Raw genomic sequence first — 22,432 nt, 5'->3', positions numbered from 1 at the left:
TTTACTGTTCTGAAATTCTTCCTTTTCTTTCTTTTTTATTTTTATTTTTTCACCTCCTGTTTGGGTGTTTGGCTTTTTGCTGTTGTTGGTCTCTTGGGGAAACTGAACATTAGGATTCAAATTCTCTATTGGTGTTTCCCTACTGTACCATTGCCATCTCGGCCCCCCTCCTCCTCATCCATTAACTTTTATAAATGTTTTCTTCTGTCTTCACCATCAGAATAATACATGCTTGAGTGGTAATAGTGTGAACTAAGTATATGTTCCTACCCTTTCCTCCTCAATCCTGGTACAGAATAAGGATGCTACATGTAACTTTTGCTCTAATATTTGGTCTTTGACATTCCCTGCCCCCTCCCTTACTCACATATAGCTCCTGATCCTTTCGAATGTTTTGGGTGATAGAAAATCTTTGTTGTAATCAAGCCACCTTTGTTGGAGTCCTGGATGTGTCTGGCCACTGGAATGACCAAGATAATGATTCGAACTTGGAATATTCAGCCCCTCTCTCCACCTTCTAGAAATAGGTCTGGATCTGGGGTTGAGTCATTGACCAATTAGGGCCATACCGTAAATGCAGGCACCATAATAATTATTGTATGTCACCAAGTTGATGAACACATGGAGATTCCTGGAAAGAGCATGAAAGATCCCAGAGCTTTCCGTGAATTTTTCCCTGTTGCTAAAGTTTGGATCTGAAGTGTCCCTTAAAGGCTGTGTGTTAAAGGACAGTTATCAGTTGGTAACATTATTGGGAAATTATGACACCCTTAGTGTTAGGTTTATTAAAGAGGTAGGTTTAGTTAGATAGCCAATAAAGAGAACACAATGTGGTATTCAGGCAGGAAGAAAAATCCCGAACTTCTTGACCCTGCCATGTGCAGTGGAGACCACATAGCTGAAGGGAACAGGTTGGGGGAAGGGGTGGGGAGAAGGTTCAGCCAGCTCAGGGAAGTTGTGACCATAATCAGATAGAGATGTGACCTAAAGGCCTGAGATCCTACCCTGGTCAGATGGGAGGCTGACCAGGGGAGGCCCAGGATGTAACTTTGGAGGAGGGGGAGGTTACTGCCTCCAGGTGTGCCAGTTACGTAGGTGATACAGGTACTGGGCAGAGACTTAGTCAAGAGGAGGGAGGAATCTGCCTGGCATTCCCAGGGTGGACCTTAGACTTGGGAGCTAGGACTTACTTGGAGAAAGCAGGTCAGTGGTAACTGTTATTGAAGCATACACCTGTCTGTCCCTGGCCCTTTATCCCACTCCCTGGTTTTTTCACTCACTCACTCACTGTCTTTCCTACCTTCTCTTTGTCTAGCTCTCCACATACTCCCATACTTTCTCCAACTCTGCTTTTCTACAGAACTACAGTGCTAAGACAAGCAATCATGGACTGAAAACTCTGAGTCTGTGAGCCAAAATAAGTCATTCCTCCTTTAAATATTTTCTTAGGTGTTTTGTCACAGAGACAGAAATCTGACTAATATACCTGTATATCTCATCTACCTAGATATTCATCTTCCTTTGTAATGCAATATCTCCTATAATGAAATAGTTTCTTGATTTCTGTAAGCCACATTAACAAAGAATCAAATCTGAGCTGGAGGTCATGGAAACCATGATATATAGGTGATAGCCTAGAACTTGGCAGTTGGAGCAATCTTTGGGGGTTAATGTCATACTTTAATTATACTGAAAGATACTCTGTTTTGGGGTGGGGGGAAGGACACTGCTACATATCTGAACTAGAAGTGTGTTGTGTTGAGTGTGCAGTGAGAGAAAACTGTCAGTTAAGTAGTTAGCTTTTGCTTACGATGCACACTGTGGTTTGAAAGTCTTTTTTGTTGTTGTTATGATCCCTGGTCTACATAGGAGAGAATTCTTCTGCTTACTCTCTGCTGGAAGCCAGCCATGTCCTCCAGTTCTCAATACTGTCACAGAGGATGGATGAAGGGTTCCTTCAGTTTCCTGGTTTCCACAGAAGATCACAGATCCTCCAGACACATGTGTGCAGAAGCATTTTGGCGTGTCTCACAAAATGGAAAGTCTCACAAGTTGAATTCTTTGGGATTTATTTTAGTATAAGAAGGAGAGAAACATTTCCTGCTTTCCACAAGGGAAATGTGAATTAAAGACTCAAAATCTGATTTCAAAGATCTCACTTGTACTCTTTATACTTTCTGACCTGGGAGAAGGCATGTTATCATGCCATTTAACAACTCCTGGTCCTTAGATAATGGCTCTGGATGAGTAAGATGGAAACTATTTTTATTCTGAAACAGATATATTTGGCGCTGCCTAAAAACATAAGAATAATAGATGAGTTCTAGGGCATTGTTTTCCCAAGTATGCTTCTCATTTTAATTATTCATACAGAGTTCCCAACTTTTTACAAATCCCCAAAAAGATGGGCAGGTACAGATAACCCCAGTTGAGGTAATCCATTAACAGTTACATAAAATTTGAAAGCATGGTTGTATTACCTTAGAATAAGTGCTCTGGAAGAGAATATACAGTACACTTCCCAGGTATTTCTTGACAGAACATACTCAGAGCATAGAGATGTGATGTGACACTTAAGCTGGGACATGAGGGAGGAGACAATCTGTTCCCAAGATCTGCAGAATCAAAACCAAAGATCCTGAGGCATGAAAGCATTGGTGTGTTTAAAGATTCATAGGAAGCAGAGGGAGGGGAAATCAGGATGGAGGGGAGAAGTAGCATATAGCACACAGGACTTGAAAGAGCATGCTAGGGCACACAGAGCATGAGATTTACCTGGTTTTTTTTGGGCGGATCTCTGGCTGCTTAATGGAAAATGGATTCTTAACAAAGAGAACAGAAATAGGAAACCAGGAGGGCTTGTTGGTCAGGACAGACAAGTACAGCACTGGGCTAAAAGTAAGCAGAGAAATCATACAAACTCTTGGCACCTCTGGAGAAGAAATGGTGAAGATTTATGACAGAGGAAAAGCAAACAAAGCCGAGTATGTGTAGAACTTCAGAAATCGGAAGTAGATGGTTCTGTTTACCAGAAGGAAATGGGCACCATAAAAAAACATTTTATAAGGAGGGGATTCTGAGAAGTTCTACATCTTCCCGTTTCAAGTCTCCTGAAAAAAAACTGTCATCTATGTGCTTACATAACAACTGAGATGCAGAATGACCAGGATAATAAACAATTAGAACATCTTTAAATCATAATAAGAATAAAAAAACAAAGCATTCTGTATCCTGCCAATCATGTGTATGGCTAAGGGACCAAGTGTCTCGGCTTCAGGAGTGTCTCAGCATCTGTGGTAGTTTATGGTAGTGTGTGGAGAGGATTAGTTTGGGAATAGGAATGGCACAACTCAAATTGCACCATGAAGTTTGATCATGAGGCTCTAGGTTCTTGGAATTAAGGGAGATGTGACTATATGGTTCTCCTTTAACTCTTGGAACAAACATGACTATAATGCTAACAAATGTGTCAGGAATCTATGCCCGATCTCAGTTACTGAAACTAAACTTCAGAAATGTGTAGTTACCAATGTTTTTTTCCCCTCTTTTATTTTTAAAAGTGGTAACAACAGTAGAAGCAACAGGGGGATGAGACTAGCATGCAAAACTTTAACCTTACTTTCATACCTCTATGGGAGGGGGGTTCCTAAGGCCACTATGGATGGAGAAAGGGGGTCATCAGTCATCAGTGTCTCTTTGTTTCCCTCTTCTTCAGTTTGTTCATGACTGTAACTATGTGAAGGGCTTTTATACAGCATTGCCTGTTATTTAGGGCAAGGCTGTCAACTCTAGACATCTTAAAATGAAAAATTAGAAGTATAAACCAAGTCCCATTGAAGTTTGTCAAATGGTGATTTTTTTTCTCATCAGCTGGACTTTGGACTTTTAAGAAGGAACAGAAGCTGTTTTCCAGCTTGCCATTTTCATAGAGAAACAAAGTCAGAAACTCCTTTAATTAAACACTTTCTATGGAGCTAGTGTTGAGAGCAGGTGAGAGTAATTTTAATAGAGTAGCAAGTGAATTTATACAGAACATAAAAAATTCAAGGGTAATTCACAAACACAAGGTCTTTTTATGCAAGCAGAATAAAAATGAGAAAGTTAAAAAATAATTTAGAGTAGTGCTAAAATACTTAAATACAACAAATGATATGTAAAAACTAATTTATTGAATTAAACACTGTGATTGTTGGATATTAAAGAAAATTTTAATGAACAGCATACATATTTATGGTTTATAATATCCAATGTTCATAAGTTGTTAAGTATCTCCAAATTGTTCTAATATTTAAGACAACCACACTCTAAGTTAAACCACATTGTTATTGAATTGATGTGATTCTAAAATATATACAGACATTTTAACAACCTAGAAGAACCAAAGCCAAAGTCTACCTCCTTCTTCCTGGATTACAAGTTGAGTCTAAGAAATAAAACAAAGAACAATAGTTTAATAAGAGAAGAGCATAACTCAAATTTTATGTGGCATGGAAGCCTTCATAAAGAAATGAAGATCTAAGAAAGTAGATAAGAGTCAGACACTCATGCACTGAATCTGACAAAGACTAGTATGCTGTAAATACACAACTACATTATGTAGGGAGGCTTAAGCAATAAAGCTTACCTTTAACAAAGTCTGAATGTAATTCACTTGGTTTCAGCATCTTATCCTAGGGATAAGATCATCTTCTGATTTTAAAAATATTATGAAAGTTAAAGTGACCCTATACCTGCTTTCATTTTCTTGAATGCCTATGACTTAAATAGTTAAAATGCTAAGGTGGTATGTTTTAACTGTTTTGGAGCATTGTGACTACTTGATTTCAAGAATAGCTATAAGACACAGTCATGGTAGCCTAAGTCTGGGATTAGATTCAGTGTTACGGATAGACACATAGATAGATCACTAAAGCAGAGAGAGAGAGAGAGAGAGAGAGAGAGAGAGATTATAAATGGTCTGTATATGTGCTGGGCACCAGTGGCTCACACCTATAATCCTAGCTTACTCAGGAAGCTGAGATCTGAGGACCATGGTTTGAAGCCTGCCCAGGCAAATAAACTATAGACATTTACCATATATCATTTACTCAGAAATTCACTTGAAGTGGAGCCTAGCTCAAAATAAAAATACTAAAGTTTTAAAATATCCAGAGGAAGATAAAGACAAAACATGTTGCGACCGCATTATGTCAAAAACTATGTCTTTGATAACTTGATCTTGAACAAAAACTTTCCTCTTCTAAACACTGTTAAAATCAAAAGGTCAAATGACAACATAATAAAAATTATTTTTAATACAGAAATCTGACAAAGCTATCTCAAGAATATACACAGAACTCTTATAGTAATAAATCAATCTAAAACAACATGAACCACAGATTTCAAGGACATTTCACAAAACAGGCTAAGTTCACAAGGTTTCATAATATAGTTTATTTTGCCAATATACAAAAGTACCTTAAGTATTTATATAAAGATTTAATTTAAGATGTAAGTTTAAATATTCAAAATTGAAGTAAATTGTTAACTGGGTGTTGTAGTGAATACTTGCAATCTTGAGAGTGTAAGGCAGAAGGATTATGTTTGAGGCCAGCCTAAGCTATAAAGAAAAAACTATCTAAAAAAGTAAGTAAAAGGTAACATATAAACCAAAATCTCAACCAATAGCCTCTTCCCAATAAGAAAATAAAATTGATATAGCCTATAGGGAATGCACTATGAAGAGAAAACTATCTAGAAAGATATACTAAGATCAACTTAGTATGATGTGTTGGCAATATTATTCATGTGTAACTATTTTATGGTGCTCTAGGAAAAATTAAATAAATATTGATATCATTAAGAACTAAGACTATTGATCCTAAGAAAGGATGGATCTGATATAAATAATCTTAATTTTGAGTAGGAATTAGCAGTGTCTGATCTTTATAACATATTAATTAGTTCTGAAAACTGGAAAGGCCTGTAGATTAGAAGCCATAAATATTAAAACAACCAAGATTCCTGGGACAAATGTTTAATTCTAAACCTGCAAACACTCACAGATCATGTAAACACCTTGTCAAAGCAGATTGCTATCAAACTATCAATAACTGTGAACAGTGTCAAAGTGATTCTGTAACCAGTTTGGGGAAGAATCTCTAAACAAAGGTTAGACGATGTAAACACAAATAACCACACCCATAAACTGGGTTTAAATCCAGATGTGCTTAATAATAGTAACACCAAAAATTCTACAAAGTATATAGGTATTACAGAACCAGCTCAAAATTTGAAAACTAGTAAAGAATACATGTATGTATCCTGCTTTCTTCTAGGAATGAGACTATAGAGTAAGCAAATGAATGATGAAACTTGAGATGCTGTGGACATTCAAAAAATAAATACAAGAACTGAAAGTACCGATAAAATTTAATTTAAAAAATGACCATTGTTTTATTGTAGATTATACAAAATAAAAAATATTAGAGCTAGCTTAGCCTCAGTGGCTCATGCCTATGATCTTAGCTAGTCAAGGAGACTGAGATCTAATGATCATGATTCAAAGCCAACCCTGAACAGGAAGGTTCATGAAACTCTCATCTCTCATTAAACACGATAAAAAAGCCAATTGGTAGAGCATTATCTTTGAGCACAAAAACTCAGGGACAGCACCCAGGCCCTGTGTTTCAGCCCCAGCCCCAGCAAAAAAAGAAAAAGAAAAAGACATTGGAGCTATTCCTTGTGCTAAATAAAGGATCACAGGTAACTTTGTATTTATTGTCAGTAAGAACAACCCAAAGAACTAGTGAGATGTAGTGATCTTTTTTAATGCACCTCCATCACTCAATAGGAACTATACCACTCTTTTTAATAAGGCTTTAGTTTGCTGGTGCAATATAAGACTTCAGCTGTTTTAGGACCCCAGAAAAGGAAAAATTCCTGTCATTATTTTGCAGCACTTATGCCCAGTATGACTTGAAATTAGAAACTATAGTTTACTCAAGGAATAACCCTTCCTCCTTTCTTGGCTGATTCTTCTAATTAGATGGTATATGACACACTCTTAGCTCTTTTTGTCATGTTCTTGCTCCTTTGGACTGGCAAGCAGCTCTGACCTCCTTTCTAATTCCAAGTTTTTGTTCCCTGTGATGCCCTCAGTGAAGAAGGCAGCTCCCATTGGTACATTCAGACATTTCCTAATTGCCACCAATGCAGTGGAAGTGATTGGAAAAATCACCTGAATGGAAAAAGGGACAGAGTCTAACTGGCGAGTTAATACCTTCTTGGCAAGTTTGTCTTTTGTCTAACCAGTTTTTACAGTAATTTGAAATTCATTCAGGCATTTCATCATGTATTCACTCAATACTCTCATCTACAAATCTGTATTGTATGAGTTCTATTTTTCCAGCACTATTTTAGGTGTTTAATGTCTTGGGAGATAAAGGTACAAACAATAAAAATAATAGATTCCATTTGTTTAAAAATGCTAGAGCTTAAGAAATTCATATACAAAATAATTTGCTCAAAACAGTTTTTTGTGTGTTTTTCTTTGAACAGGCAATACCTTATGTGTTATAAATGTTGGAAAGCACATCTCTTTGACCAAAGTCCAACCCTTTGCTGCACTGCCCAAAGGCAACAAACACGCCTTGATAGTTTTATATTCCCTAAAACAATTTCCAGCTGCTGAACGATAGAGATTTCTTCTATAAAATCATTTTGTTATTGAAATATTTTTGAAAACTAACCCTAATGCCTCCCTTTCTCCTACTTTTTTTTTCTTACCTTCTTCACTACACTGAAGCATACTATTCTCACAGGGCAGGAAGAGGCAGAGAAAGCTGTGCTGATTTCAAATAGAATTCTGCTAATTTCTTCTCTTTTTTCTGTAGGGCTCTGAGTTAGGTCCCATTTGAGGTCTTCATTTCTCTTATTCAGAGAAGCCACCTGGACTGACATTAATGGATGAGATGTGGAGATGTCTCCTTTTAGGACAGGGGCAGAATTTGGGACCACATCTGGCTGCAGTCATTAGTGAGATCAAACTGGAGCTTTCTATCAAAATAGTCATGATAGTTGTAGGTGGGAAGGGAAGATCTGAGCAATCCTATTGGGAGATAGGGTACTCTCTGAGTACTATCTTTATTTGCAGAAGACCTGATCTTGGGGACCCTAAAGACTCTACAGTCAAGCTTCTAAAGCTGATGAATAACTTTGGCAAAGCAGCAGGATATAAAATCAACCCACAAAAATCAGTAGCTTTTCCATTTACCAACAATGAATCGATAGAGAAGGGAATCAGGAAAACAATTCCACTTGCAATAGACTCAAAAAAATAAAAATACCTCACAAAGAAAGTGAAGGACCTCTATAATGAAAAGTATAAAACTTTGAAGAAAGAAATTGAAGACGACACTAGGAATTGATAAGGCTTCCAATGTTCCTGGATTGGCAGAAATAGTATCAGGAAAATGGCAATGCTGACAAAGGCAATCTACAAAGTTAATGCAATACCCATCAAAATTCCAATGTAGATTCATATGTGTAATAGTCTATTGGTTCCTTGGTTAGAAAGAAAGAAAAATAGAGATTTGTAGGAAATGTCCATTGAGTTAGGCAAAAAGAGCATATTTTAATGGTCCCAGGATTTTAGACAGAATTGCAAATCCTTTAAAGAAATCAACACGTAATTAGAAAAAAAACTCATGTATTTGAAAGTGTTTTATTTTCTGTAAATGCAAATGTGTTTAAATCAAGGGAAACATCACTCTATTGAAGTGGGGGGGGAGAGAGATGCAGTCTCTAGCCAGGGCCTTTCTATCCTATGATCACAATGGGTTCCTTGGGAACAAAACCTTCTCATGACAGGCACAAGAACAGTCTTTGTTCATCCAGGCCACCAAGTTCAGGCTTCCCCCAACATCTAATTTCTAAAATTCCCACACCTTCCTTGAGCACTTTGAGACCTCTTTTCAATAATAACTGCCCAGAACCATGAGAATCCTTGAGTTCTATAAAGCAGAACTTCATAACGTGGTTTAACTGAACATTATCAGGACAATTTTTATGGCCATCAACATCACTGGGGATGTAACTTCATAAATATCTTGCTCACTACCTACTTAGTTGTCCCAACCCACAAGACATCAATGAGGGCGATGAACTTACGTGAGAAGGAATGAAGGAACAAGAGACATGAAGAATGACAGCAAGACAGGGATTCTGATCAAGCTGCAAATTTTTATTTTTCACACAGGGGTATTTATATGCTTGGAATAAGGAAGCTTTTTCATTGGCCGTTAAGGAAGCTTTTTCATTGGCCGTAGCAGCTGCAGGATGTTTGCATAGGGCAGTGTGAAAGGGTCGTTGTTAGCAGCTACAGGATGTTTGCCTAAGGCAGGATGAAAGGTTCAGATTCCTGAGAGTGGTTCTATAAACTCAGCCTCAAGATGTTCCAGTGAGATAGTCAAGCCTATCATGTTGAGAGACTCCCTTTTGGCTCCCGACACTTAGTTAGTTAGTTAGTTAGTTAGTTAGATGAGGAGGCCCTGGGTTGGAAGGAGGACCTTAGTCTGACAAACATTGTCTGCTTGTTGGACTCTAATTTCCCATTACACACTTGAAATGGAAGGTAAAGTAAGGTGGTAATCTCAGGCTTGACCAAATGGATCAAGTGTGTGGTCACACAGAATTTTAATTTTTTCATTTGTAAAATGAATGTTAAAATCTACTTCATAGGGCCAATTTCAAGACCAGAGTTCATTTGTATAAAATTAATAATAATGTTTTCCTGGGAGCATGAAGTCTCCTTTCAATGGGATAAGATATATGTCATTATACTGTGCCTAGTTCACAGGACAGGGCAAGATTTTCATTTTTTTTCTTTTTAGTGGGAATAGTGTGGTCCTGAGCCAGCCTCCGGTCTGTTCTGGAAGCTGGTAATGAATGGTGCACACTTACAATAGGCTTCCCATTAATAACCTTGAAACCAAGCAAGAATTCCTTTTATATGATGGATACTTTTGGTTCTGGCCTCTATTTAATTATACCCACCAGGTGATGGCCACTGGCTTTGTCATCAGGATCAGCAGGCCACCTTCCCCATGTACATGCACTGCCCGTGGGTTATAAGATCTATCAGAGAGGTAGACAGTTTAGAGATGAGACACAGAACCAGTTAGAAAAGATGAAGTGTTGGATTACCTGGTGGGATAAGGGATCAGAGACATGTCAGAGGAGCTTAGGCTTTATTGGGGTGAGTTACTGCATTTCCACTTATACTTCTCAAGTTAACATCCAAGCTATCTACTTTTCACTCTTCTTTTTTTCTAATAAAGCAATTCAATGAAGTTTCATAATTTAAAAAATCAATAAATACTCATGAAGTGAAGCCATTGACCATCTTTTATTGTTTCCAGGGAATAAGAAATCCCTGGGCCAAAGAAACCAGAAGCTTGTCATGATTGTAAGTATTCTGAAAGACCATTGATGATGCCTTTAAGAGGGTTGTTGTCAGTTGTAGAAACCTCAGAGCACCATGGGAGCTATGTCTGGATGCAGGAAGTGTTAGTGGATGATGTGCATGGAACAAGCTTGATATCAATGAGAAGATGCTGATTGTGATTGCTTATCTTGTGTCTCAGTAAAGACACAGGATTCTGAATATTTGCCTTTCCATAGTAATCCTGTCAAAAGACTTCTCTAATTGTTTTCTGATATCCTGTTAACTGCTCTTTGGAATGTGCCTTTTGATCTATAATCAAACCCCTACTCTCTGACCCCTTAAAAGCAGAGGATGGAGAAGATCCTGCAGTTTAATCTCTTCTGTCAATTCAGCCTGTTCCTTACCTTCCATGGTGAAAATTAAGTATTCAATATTGATATGAATATATCACTGTGTAGTAGGCAATTCTTCACCTCCCATCACAGTGTCTGCTGGACAGAACTAGCAGTCAGTCACTATGGATTTGGAGCAGGTGGTGCACTGGGCAAAGTCTCAGTCTACCTTGTCCGTGATGTCCAACTCTCACAAGTCCTTGAATGATGCAGAAAAAGTGAGGTGCCACTTGAGAGGCATATAAGGCCCAACCTCTAACATACTTGGAGCTGCATATTGCAAATCAGGAAAGCAATGAATGAGAAGATGAAATAATTTGTGCAAGTTTGCCTTACATTAAGGATTGGAAGTATAACCCTACTAATCCCAGAATCGGGCTTTTCCCCAGTGCTCTCACCCCCTGTCTGAGATCCCAAAGTAGCTATTCTGGTCACACCTGGCTCTCTGTTAGATTCCACACCATCATGTTGCAGATGTTTAATTTTTTCCTACCTGGACTTCAAGCACTTTTAAGGCAGTGACAATGTCATAAATGTCTTTGGGAAATGCACTCTGTGCTGCTAGCCTTACCCAATTCTTGAAGAATTAGGGAATTCTGCTGGTCTTGAGGGCTCCAGATAAGACACATTCAGGTAGCAGGATCTCTCTGACTTGGTGCTCTTCAGGTGCTACTCAATATTGGAGAATCTGTAGTCGGCTTTGGCCTTCCTTCTTTGCTATAAAGCCCTCCGTTCTGCTTGTGGAGGTTCCTACAATGCACGCCTCATCTCTGAGAGATCATGGAGGAAGTGTGGGCTAAGGAAGAGCAGAAGGAGAGAGTTTAGAAGAGCAACCAGGGCAAGGTGGCAGTATGGAAGAGGAACCTGAATGCCTGTGCTAGAAGCTGTGGAATTGTTAGGAATCAGAGTTACTAGGACCCAGGACTCTGTTTCTGGGATCTTATTACTAACTACAGGGGCTAAATTCATACAGAAAGCCAAACACATCACTTATCTTGTACTGCCAGACTGTAACTGTAACTGCTTTTGCTTACAAGTCTTCCTTATATGGGTTATGAATTAACTGAAAGGGGCAGAAAAGTTTCTCATTTTATCTTCTTTCATATTTTTATGTTTTAAGCCATTTTTTGTTTTAAGCCATTAACTTTGTAGCCACCTTGAAATTCAGGAAGAATATGACAGATTGATAGCATCTTTACAAGGAGGGAATGGAGCAAATTGCCCACAAGGAAAGGAACAAACAGAGCCTCTGCAGGAAAGACCACCCATCAGGCAGGAATTTCATTTTTTATCCTCAACAGATTGCTCCCCTCAAGTGATGATGAGTGATAACAACCTGTCTAGAATTTCCCAAACCAGAACTGAGTTAACAACCAACCAGGCCACACCTGTAAGCAGGATCATTTAACTATACACACCTTTTATTTCTTACCCCTAATTATTTTTCTATTTGAACCTAAAGCTGTTGTCGGTTCCTTGAAGATAGATGAAGATGGACTGACATGTTCACTTTGCCTCTCACTGTGGCTCCCTGTGCCATGTAATAAACTTCCTTTCCCTGCCCTTCACCATTACTCATTTTTTATTCGGCCTGTTAGAGAAAGATCCCACCCAGTGCAGGGATTTCTTGCTCATTGTCTCACTGCAACCCCTTTGCATCCCATAAAAACCCTTCACATCCCATTCTCCCTACTAACAAAGATGGAGATTTAAGACAGACATGTCTCTTCTATTATCTTTAGGGCTGGCCTTGAATAAATCTATTTTTTCTGCACTCGTTTTGGTTTCTTAAGTTTTTGGTTTAGTGGCCCAGCAGTATGAATTAGACTCCAGTAATACTGGAGTCTGTAACACTTGTTACATACTATGTTCTTTCGGTGAATTGACTTTCTCATATGTCTTTTTGATTGTTTTAGTCTTTTTACAATCAAATACTAATTTGTGAAAGACAAAATAAATTCTCATTAAAATAATCGTTACTTGAGCTAGGTTTTGCTGATGGAGCTGTGTAGCTGCATGTACAAGAAAGTAGTCCTTTTTCTCTTCAATGAAGAAACCGGGGCACAAAGATCTGAGCTCCAACTCCAGGAGAAGTAAAAAGTAGCATTATGATTCAAATCTAAGGGTTTTGTCTTCAAATGTAGCAATGTGAAACTATGCTTCCACAAGCATAACCTGTTTGAAAAGATGTTGCAACTTACAGTTAATTTTTGAATTAAAGTGCTAGGGAACTCTTTTCAAAGAGCCACCTATAACTTTTTCTGTAAATATGGGTGAAAATTCTCATGATGTAGAGAATAAGAGAAAAGGGCATGAATTTGGGAAGTTAGGATGAGAATTAGGAGAAGGGTACTTACCCTAGTTTCTCGAAGGAAAAAGAAACTTGAGGGGACGTGGGGGGATAGGGTGCAGGTAAGATGATGAGGTCCTGAGAATGTCCTCATGACAAAAAATTTATCACTTAAACTGCAGTGGACTCTGTTAGTGGTAAAATGCTGACAAGCTCAGAGAGGCCCAGTCCTCTTGGAAGGTGGGTCTGAGTCCCGCTTAACTGAGTATACTGCTTTGAAGCAGGAGCCCTGGGCCCAGAAGGCTGAGGTAGCCAATGGACACCACTACCCTCCAGCCTATCAGGAAGCTTTTCCATGGAATTTCCTTCAAACTTAAGAATGTTGGACAAAACAATATGGCTTAAATAAATTAGGAATTGAAACTGGGAGGGGATACAAAAGATGCTATTTCTAGTAACCTTTCTTTCATTTTTGTGATCAAAAATTAAGATAAAATTTTCATCAGTAAAATCTTTGAATTCCTAAGCAGGATTTAAAATTCTGATCCAGGTTAATCTTGTACAGGATCTTTCCTTCTAGTCCAGGCTCATTTTGGTAGAAATAAATCTGATTCTATTAAAGCTACTTGATTTTTCAATATTTAACAAGATGCAAATGTATGTGATTAATTTAGTTATTTGCATAATAAATAATATGAAGTATCTTTGCTGCATGATCCCAAGTGTTTTGTTCTTAATTATGTTACTCAAAATGGGATAAAAAAACAAATATGGCTAAGTCTGAAAAAGTTATTATTCCAGTTTATCTAAATTCAGTTTGGAATTAGTTACCTTTAGCAATGGGTTGAAATTCATAGTCTACCACCAGCTGCAGGAGTGAGTCTAGGTGGATTGGTTGCACAGCTCAGCTAAGTCTCTTGGCTAGGATGGAGAGTGGAGGCTGATGTTTTGAACTCTTCATTGGCCATTCTTGCTCATAGCTCTTGAAAGATGGGCAGTAAGAAGGATTCAGACAATCACCACACTGTGCAGTGCTCCCTCTCAGTCCTACCAAGCCTTCACTCCAGTGTCACATGGAGTGGTCTGGATTTCTGCTCCTTTTGTGTTGAAGCAGGACTAAGCACTCTCTTCTCACCTTCAGATGCTGTCAATTAGTCTCCAGATCTATCTGACCTGAGTGAGGCAAAAGATAGTTTTTATTAAGCTAAAATGTTTCTTTCACCACAAAAGCATATAGAGTCATTCTAGAAAATAGTTGACAAAAAGGAGCAAACATAAGGAAATGAAAACTAATGTTAATCAATCCAAGCATTTACTGAAAATCATTCTTAATACACAGAGATTATCAGCACTTCAGCATTATTATATTTCTCTGGTCAAGTAAACATGAGAAATCTATGTTAAATTTACTGAAGATCTTCCTTAATCCAGCACTCCTCAACTTATACAGCATTCTTTTTTTTTTTTTAGCATATTCTTATTACCTTTAAGTAGTTGTAAATAGAAGTCAGCATTCAACAGATCTGTTTGTAAGTACAATGCATTTTGACAGATGTCATTCCTTTGTCATTCTCCTCCATCCCACAGAACATTCTTTTCCTCACAGTTTTTATTCTGGAAGATAGACTTTTAGGATTCTGGAAGTAGCACATTTGTCACTGGCAGTGGCTTTCAGAATCTGTGCAGGTCAGTTGTCTACAAGTGTACTATTCTAATGCACTGACATTTTCACTGCCCTCAAAGGATGAGCCACATCCTCAGAATGAGACACGATAAATAGATGAGGAGGCAGGGAAATTATGTTGTTTTAAACAAATATCAAAAGGGCCAGACTCAGACTTCAGAAGCAAAAAGTAAAAACTTAGGAACCAAAGCAACTAGACCTCCATTCCCCGCTACTACCATACATGTTGGTGCTAAGAAAGGCTGTCTGTACCTGCCTTCTTCTTTGAAATGATTACTAACTGACAACTGTCATTACTGAAAGATGAGTATTCTACCCGGGAAAGGAAACCTAACCATATTGTCTATCAGAACTATTGTCCCTGTGATTTAGGTTGGTACAGACTGAACTTCATATTTTAGAATGATATGAACACCCATTCCTGGCTACCCAGAACCTTTGTCTATTTGTTGAAGGTAGCTAGAAGACATTGCCAAAAATATTCACACTACTCAAATAATGATTGCTATTTTTGAGTCTTTATTGTCATATCTTGCATGGTGAGCAGGTAATGTTTCTCCTTTTTTTGTTTCTCTTTCAATTTTATCATGTTATACTAAAAAAAATCCTTGCTAAAACTCTCACATTGTCAGATTCTCCCTTTTTTCCCCACTGGTACTGGAAATTGAACTCAGGGCCTGGTTGCTGTCCCTAGACTTTGTTCAAGGCTAGCACTCTGCTACTTAAATAAAATTTCTACTTCTGGATTTTTGGTAGTTAAATATTCCTGCCTGAGCTGGCTTCAAACTGCAATCCTCAGATCTCAGCTTCTTAAGTAGCTAGAATTAAAAGTGTGAGCCACTGGTGCCTGGCCGAGTCCCTCCCTTTTGTAAGACACACTGATGTGGCTTTCATAAGTGGATTTAAAGGGCCTGTGGTTTTGCATGGAATCTGGGAAGCCCAGGAAAACCCTCACACCTATCATTTGATGACATGACATCCCTGCCATGGCTGGCTTCTGATTCCATCTTGAGATTATTTCTTCTCTATGTTACAGTAGTCTCTTGCCTTTATATAGCTACAATCCTTCCAGTGTCTAGAAAATTTTATCAGAGAAAAATATTATCCCTGCATGCAATATGTAAGCCATGTGATTCAGTTCTGATCTTGTTCAAATTGTCTTACAAGTCACATCTGAAAGATAAAGCATGAAGTTCTGGACTATTCATTTATCAAGTCACTTCATGACTCCCAACTGAAAAACTATGTTGTTCTTCTCCCTTCACAAGGTCTGGGTCTTTAGAGTACAGTGCTGGGATCTCTTATAGAATTCTCAATGGGAAACTCTAGTTATGATTAAGAAACACTGGGAATTCATCTCAGCAAATCATCTTTTGTAGGAAGCAGATAGTGGTATTTTGTGTACCCAGAGATACACAAATCTATTCTTTTTTTTCAGTATTTACTATGTTGTATTTTTATTTGGCATTCTGGGGTTTAATAATTGATTAGTTCCATTACTAACTAGTAATTTCTTTTAAACTATTTATTTTTATGATTTGGTATTCTAAAATAGTCTAAAATAATTATTTTAAAATGATAAATGCTCATATGCACAATGATCTACTCATAAATGGTTTCACATTTTACATTTGATACTGTTAATACTCCTGTAATATAAATAAGGCAGATTTCAGAAATACTTTTATGCAGAAGAAACATGAAACAGAAGCTCTGTAAAGTAAATGGTTTGCTTCAGAAACTCCAACTTCAGAATTCACACTTAAGACTTCTGATCCTTGAATTTTTCCATGTCACAATTAATTGAGTAGGATGCTTGTGCATTAGTGGTTATTTTTGATCAGGCATAGTGAAAAATTATGCCTATGTGTTTCCAAGTACTATGTTAAGGTCTGATTTATAATAAACAATGAGGAAAGGGGGCTCAGATACTTTGTCTTGAATAAAAATGGTACAGTTGTTTATTCAAGAGGTCAAAAGGGGGAAAACCAACTTGTCACTGTACTCCACTTTTTTCTAAAAGCTGGAGGAACTTACAAAATTGGTTTCATATTACTATGATTTTTACTCAAATGTCCATGTTGTGAGGTTGTCTTCAAAGAGTGCTGTATTTTGTTTTCCTATTTCATAAAACTGGAAATAGTAAAAAAAAAAAAAAAAGAAAAGAAAGCAAGAAAGAGAAGCATTGAAAGTCATAATTCTGCAAAGATTTTCTTTGTGCTTAACAAGGCAGTATTAAATGAGCAAACATTATAAAATTATACTAAGTAAACATGCAAAACTATTTTTAAAAGTCATATATACATTGAAATGTGTTTCTCTAAAGAGAGAAATTAAACATTGCTTTTTTAAATGCATTATACATACAACAAAGTCTTATAAAAAGCAGCTTTATAAAATCTTCTAGAAACATTTTACCGAATCACTTCAAAGGTAAATGCTAGTAATCTTCAGGGAAGATGGTAGAACTGATTTCTGGGTCTTCATCATCATCGTCATTTTCAACTTTTTCATCATTTTCTTCAGGAATGTATTTGCCATGTATTTTTTTCTGATTTTTTTTTCTTGTGAGTGTAAGATGACTTATTTTTCTCTTTGACCTTGGGATGTGAATCAGTAATTGTTCTTTTTCCAAAGCATGTTGGAGGCAGTTGTAAAACCTTTCAATTCTTTTCTCGTTTTCTTTCATTTTTTTGATTGGTTATCTTTCATAGGAAGTCAATATATTCTTCTGTCACCATCAGATCGCCCTTATGGCTTAATGGAACCTCTAGGCCATATGTACTCCGGACAACCAACATAGTTTTTCCTCTTTTTCCCACTGTGATACCAGAGTTCCTGAAACCAGAGTTAATTGCCACTGTCTGCAGAATCTGTGCACCCTTCAACTGCATACACTGCACATGAAGAACCAATGGTTCAAATTTTAAAATGTCATCATCATTCGCTTTCTTCAGAACTACCATGACATCATCTTTTACACAAGATTTGTGCGTAACCAGTAGTCAGCAACGGTTTTGTTTCTTAACCTTAGGAACAGTACGTGGCTGGCGCAGGAGCTGGTGGTGACAAACTGATCCCGCGAGTTGAGGAGCTGCGTGAGCTCCACCACGTCTTTGTCCACGCTGCCTTTGCGGCTGAGGTCCTCTCGGCTCAGACGCTGGGCCTTCCTCTGCCCGAACTTGGCACCGGGGTCCATAGGTGTCGGGTCCGGCCCCCGCGGCCCGCTTGGCGATCATCTTTTTACCTAACACGTTCTCCTCTACTTGAGCTCTCCAAGGTAAGCTATGCTATGCTATACTATCATCCAAACCTCCTAAAATAAGTCCAGGAAGTAAGTCTGGACTTACTGGGGGTTCTTTCTAAGTTCAAAGCTTAGAACCAAATGCTGGGTAGTCTACTCCTTAACACACACTCAGAGTTAAGCCTCAGAGATTACCACCAGCCACCATTCTCAGAGTTCTCATCACATCCAGAGGAAATGGAGTCTTAGCATAGGGTGATGTTTTTCTGCAATACCAAGGACAAAAGTAGCAAAAAGGAAAAAAGAACATTCAGAAAGGAAAGGTTTCTGAATCTGGTATCCTTCCCACTGCATCTATGTGAATAAAGTGAAAACAAGGGTCCATACCTTTAAGTACTTTCTCTGAAAAGAAGCATTGAAAGAATAACTAAACACTGACCTAGAACTTGGAACTTTCTATTCTTGATTCCAATTGTTCAGTTATTAATTTTTATAAGCCACAATAAACTTGTTTTTATAAAATAGCAAGTGTTTTGGGGAACTTCAAGAGAGCACGGTAAGGAGGTTTATCTCTAACCCACCATCCATACCCCCCTCTCAGAACACTGGAAGACTGGAAATCTCTTGACAAGTGGCACCCTCTGAAGCTACACTCACTTTTGTGAGAGCTGTTGTTGACTTGGGCCAGGACCTCAGCTGAAGATGTTGCCAAAATATCTATTTGTTGTTGATTTTTCTTCATGCAGTTTTTATTCTTTATATCATGGTGCTGGGTTCTAATAATAGCTGTCCCAGGGCTGAGATCTTTCCACCTTCTGCATACTGGTCATGGAAGTCAACATCCCTTTCTCTGCACTCAGTTGACCAGACAATTGCCAAAGCCCTACCAGCCTCAAGGGAAGAAGATGAAGTCATCTGACATTGTAAGACAATGTGAAATGGTAGATATTACGATCTGCCACTCACTCATCACTTGAGAATAATATTGTGTTTGTGGGATGGAAGGGGCATTGGGAATAGATGCCAGCAAAAGTAAGAGAAAGGAGGAGATGCGAGTTTCTCCTAGAGGCTGACTCTGGGACATGTATCTGAAACTATGTCAGGGTTACATCTCTAGATTGGAATTGGGAGCCTCAACAAGAACAAATTATTGAGCTGTTATTGTTATTAATGTTAATCTTGGGCTATTCACCAAGATTGCCACTCAGTTATACTAGAAAGACACAGAAGAGCTGAACATTTAGACAGATAAACTATTTTTGGTATAGAACTTTGGGACACATTTAGTCTACCCATCCCATGGGGCAAACTTTGAGGATATTGAAAAGGATGAAGTTCCTAATAACAAACTATTTGTTTCACAATTTGACCTTTAGTCAGATTAGGAAGGAAATTTAATCTCTATAGAAAGCTTTTTTCTAAGAGTTGCTTCTTTTTGCAAAGTCATATGCAGATATAAGTCAGGATAAGCAATGGGCATGTTCTCCAAGCTTTTATGCTTGAGATTGGGGATAGGTGTGGGACCAGGTAGTTAGATGTTGTCAACCCATCTAAGGGAAACACTATTAACATGTAGATCGAACGAACTTTATTTTTGCTAATATCAGGGCTTGAATTTAATGATTCATGCTTTTGTTCAGTTCTCTTGCTGACAGCTGGCAATCTACCACTTGAGCCATGAGTCTAGTATGAACTTTTTGCTGTTTAATTGGAGATAGAGATTTGCAGACTTTTCTTCCCTGAACTGGCTTTGAATAGTGATACTTCAAGTTTCAGTTTCTAAGAAAATATATAATTGATTTGGAATCAAGAGGGGCACCTCCCAAAAGAACAATTGAAAATGTAGCTCATAAACCATAATGGCTTTGGGACGTTGAGTCTCAAGGACTAGCAACAGTCTTATCAATATCATTGCAATCACGATTAATGAACTCTGACCTTTTACAGTTTTTGGAACACTGAGCCCAAGAATCAAATTTCTTTTCTTCTTTTCATTTTATTTTTTTGCAGATCTGAATTTTTGCCAATATGTATTCATGACAATCCCTGGCAATAGGTTGTTGGGCAGTAAGGAATGCAGAGGTAGTTCCCCGAGTGGTCATAGAATTCTCCTCCTAGAAGTTCCTTCCCCAGCATCCCACTGATAAGGGGGCATCTGGGTACCTCCTATAGATTACCACAGAGCACCCTCAGTGGAGTACAAGAGAGTCTCTCTTACTTATTCATTTCTACCATGACTGAAGTGAGTTTTTTGGCTTTCTAGGTGGGAAGCTAGGACTGGACTCCAGGACCAGCAGTCCCCAGGGACAAGATAGCACAGTGCTCCTGGCTGCCCACACTGCAAGTGGTATGTGCTGCAGTAAAGAGTGCTAGAGCGATTTCTCATGTTGACAGCTAGCCTCAGAACTATATTACATAGATAGGGAAGGTGGACAAGCAGAAGTCAGAGGAACAGACTTGCCAGGCAAGGCCTTCTGAGGGGAGTTGGAGAAGGCAGCATTTCTGCATGTTGGATTTTTTCTGTTGTCACAAGAGGACATCAGTGCATATTTCCCCACACAGACCAGTTCACTGGTGCTCTCTTCATGCTCTGTGATTACGGTTTCAATTTTTTTTTTTTTTTACCACTTGAGAACTTGGTAACTTACTCTAGTTTTCAGTGCTTGAAGAGCCATTATCTGTTTTCTTGGAATCTGAGGTCATATTTTAGCTTATCTGAAGGCTTTGAGAGTGGCTTTACTTCTGTACTAGAAGCCAAGGGTGAACCCCAGCTTCCTATGGCCAGACTCAAAGCCCAGAAAGAGTAGGTTATGAGGTAAGGTCTCCCACCTGACCCTGGGGCCCTGCCTTTACCCAGGCAGCACTGCTTTCTCCTAGACATGCTATCTTTCTCTACATGCTAGCCCAGCTTCCTGACTTGTTATTTCCTACTGCAGCTCTTCATTCACATCACTCCTGATGCCCCCACCACCACTGGAGGGCAACTGCTTCTCTGTCCCCCTTGCAGTGGGGCTGCCTTCTGCACACTTCTGGCTCTGTGTCCCAGTGGGACTTGCTGGCTAGTTAAGATTGCAAGGAACATGAAGGCATCTCTCCCGGTGCTGTGCAGGTCAAGGACTCAGTCAAAGCAACTACACTGGGCCAGTTGCACTCCTTTACTGACACAGTATGACTTTCCCTGAAGGAGAGTCTCTGAAAGGAGGTGGGCCATTTCCCCAACCCATTCCTTACCCTGTGTCCCCGTCTTTTCTGGAGTCTTCAGGTCCTTCCTTGCTGCTTCTAGTCACAGCTACTGCTTCACAGACAAGGGTGGCAAAGGGCTGCCAGGCAGCCATACTGGAAGCCAGAGGAAGATCTCAGTGGATACAGATTGCGTCCTGTCTCTCCGGCCTTCAGCTCAGACATTTAGTTCTCTCCCCTTCTGGATTTAGTGGTGTTTATTTCTTTTCTTGGTGCTTTTAAACCCTTGAGATGCACCCTGGCCAAAACATATGGTAGAGGGTAATGGGTTTGGAGCTGAGTTCCATGGTGTTGTCCAAACAGATTCCATAGGGTCCACAGTGTGGAGGCCTCCTACAGGCCTACACTGGCTCTAGGCAAGGTGAGGCCTCTGCTTGTCTTGGGCTTGTCAAATTGGAAATCCACAGGGTACAGGTGGAGCCTCACCATGTGATCCTTCTGGTCTTGGCTGGTCTGGAACTTTTCCGGCAGCTTTCAACCAAGCAATGGTACATATCCTGTTTCTCTGCCAGGATCTGGAAGTGAGTCGAGACACCCTAGGATGTGGGCCTCCAGCAAGTGCCTGGAAGGGAAGGCCCGGTTTCAGAGGGAGCAGACATTTCTGTGCAGCATGTGGTAATGATACTGGTAGTCCTAGAGGGCTGCAAATACCTGGTAGCAGCCCTCCACTTGACTGGTGAACTCAGGCGCCCTGGACTTCTCTGGCAGCGCTGCCACCTGTGTGAGGTGTCACACAGCTAGAGGTCACACAGCTCATCCCCATCCTCAAAGAATTCGTGGTTCCGCGGGAAGCACACTGGGTGCACAGGGAAGCGGAAGGGCGCCTGAGGGGTCCTCTCCCCACGCAGCAGTTCGGAAGTGCCCTGGCCAGGTGGGCGCTCAGTGCCAGGGGCAGCGGGATTGCCCTGAACACCAGCACTGTGGCCCATCGGCCTCAAATTTCTTAAAAAGACTAAATAAACAAGCAACTTGGGAAATAGCCCTGTAGTTTTAGTCAACATAATGACATTTGACTGGTAATTTTATAGGATGCTATAAATAGGCAAAGGACTGGATTACATTGTATAGCCAAGTTCCTCAAAGTGGGGGGGAGGGGTCAAATTGTGGCAGATGGCACCTATCTTGGAACTTCATAAAAATTCAAGGTCTTAAGTTC

At 39.2% G+C, this 22,432-nt stretch overlaps 1 protein-coding gene and 1 pseudogene across 1 annotated transcript; both read right to left on the bottom strand.

The window, feature by feature from the left end:
* Window positions 1–17,232: 17,232 nt before the first annotated feature.
* Window positions 17,233–17,991, bottom strand: LOC105980752 (annotated as a pseudogene).
* A 3,472-nt stretch (window positions 17,992–21,463) lies between these two features.
* Window positions 21,464–22,205, bottom strand: Znf511 (zinc finger protein 511). Its single transcript, XM_013009450.1, is given in 5 exon segments — window positions 21,464–21,603; window positions 21,606–21,743; window positions 21,746–21,798; window positions 21,800–22,004; window positions 22,007–22,205. Coding segments are annotated over 5 exon segments (735 nt in total).
* Between the last annotated feature and the right edge of the window lie 227 nt (window positions 22,206–22,432).

Source organism: Dipodomys ordii, unplaced genomic scaffold, assembly GCF_000151885.1.
Source record: "Dipodomys ordii isolate 6190 unplaced genomic scaffold, Dord_2.0 Scaffold10, whole genome shotgun sequence".
Classification (NCBI taxonomy): domain Eukaryota; kingdom Metazoa; phylum Chordata; class Mammalia; order Rodentia; family Heteromyidae; genus Dipodomys; species Dipodomys ordii.
Note: the sequence above shows the minus strand (reverse complement) of the source record. Positions and strands in the feature narration are given on the sequence as shown.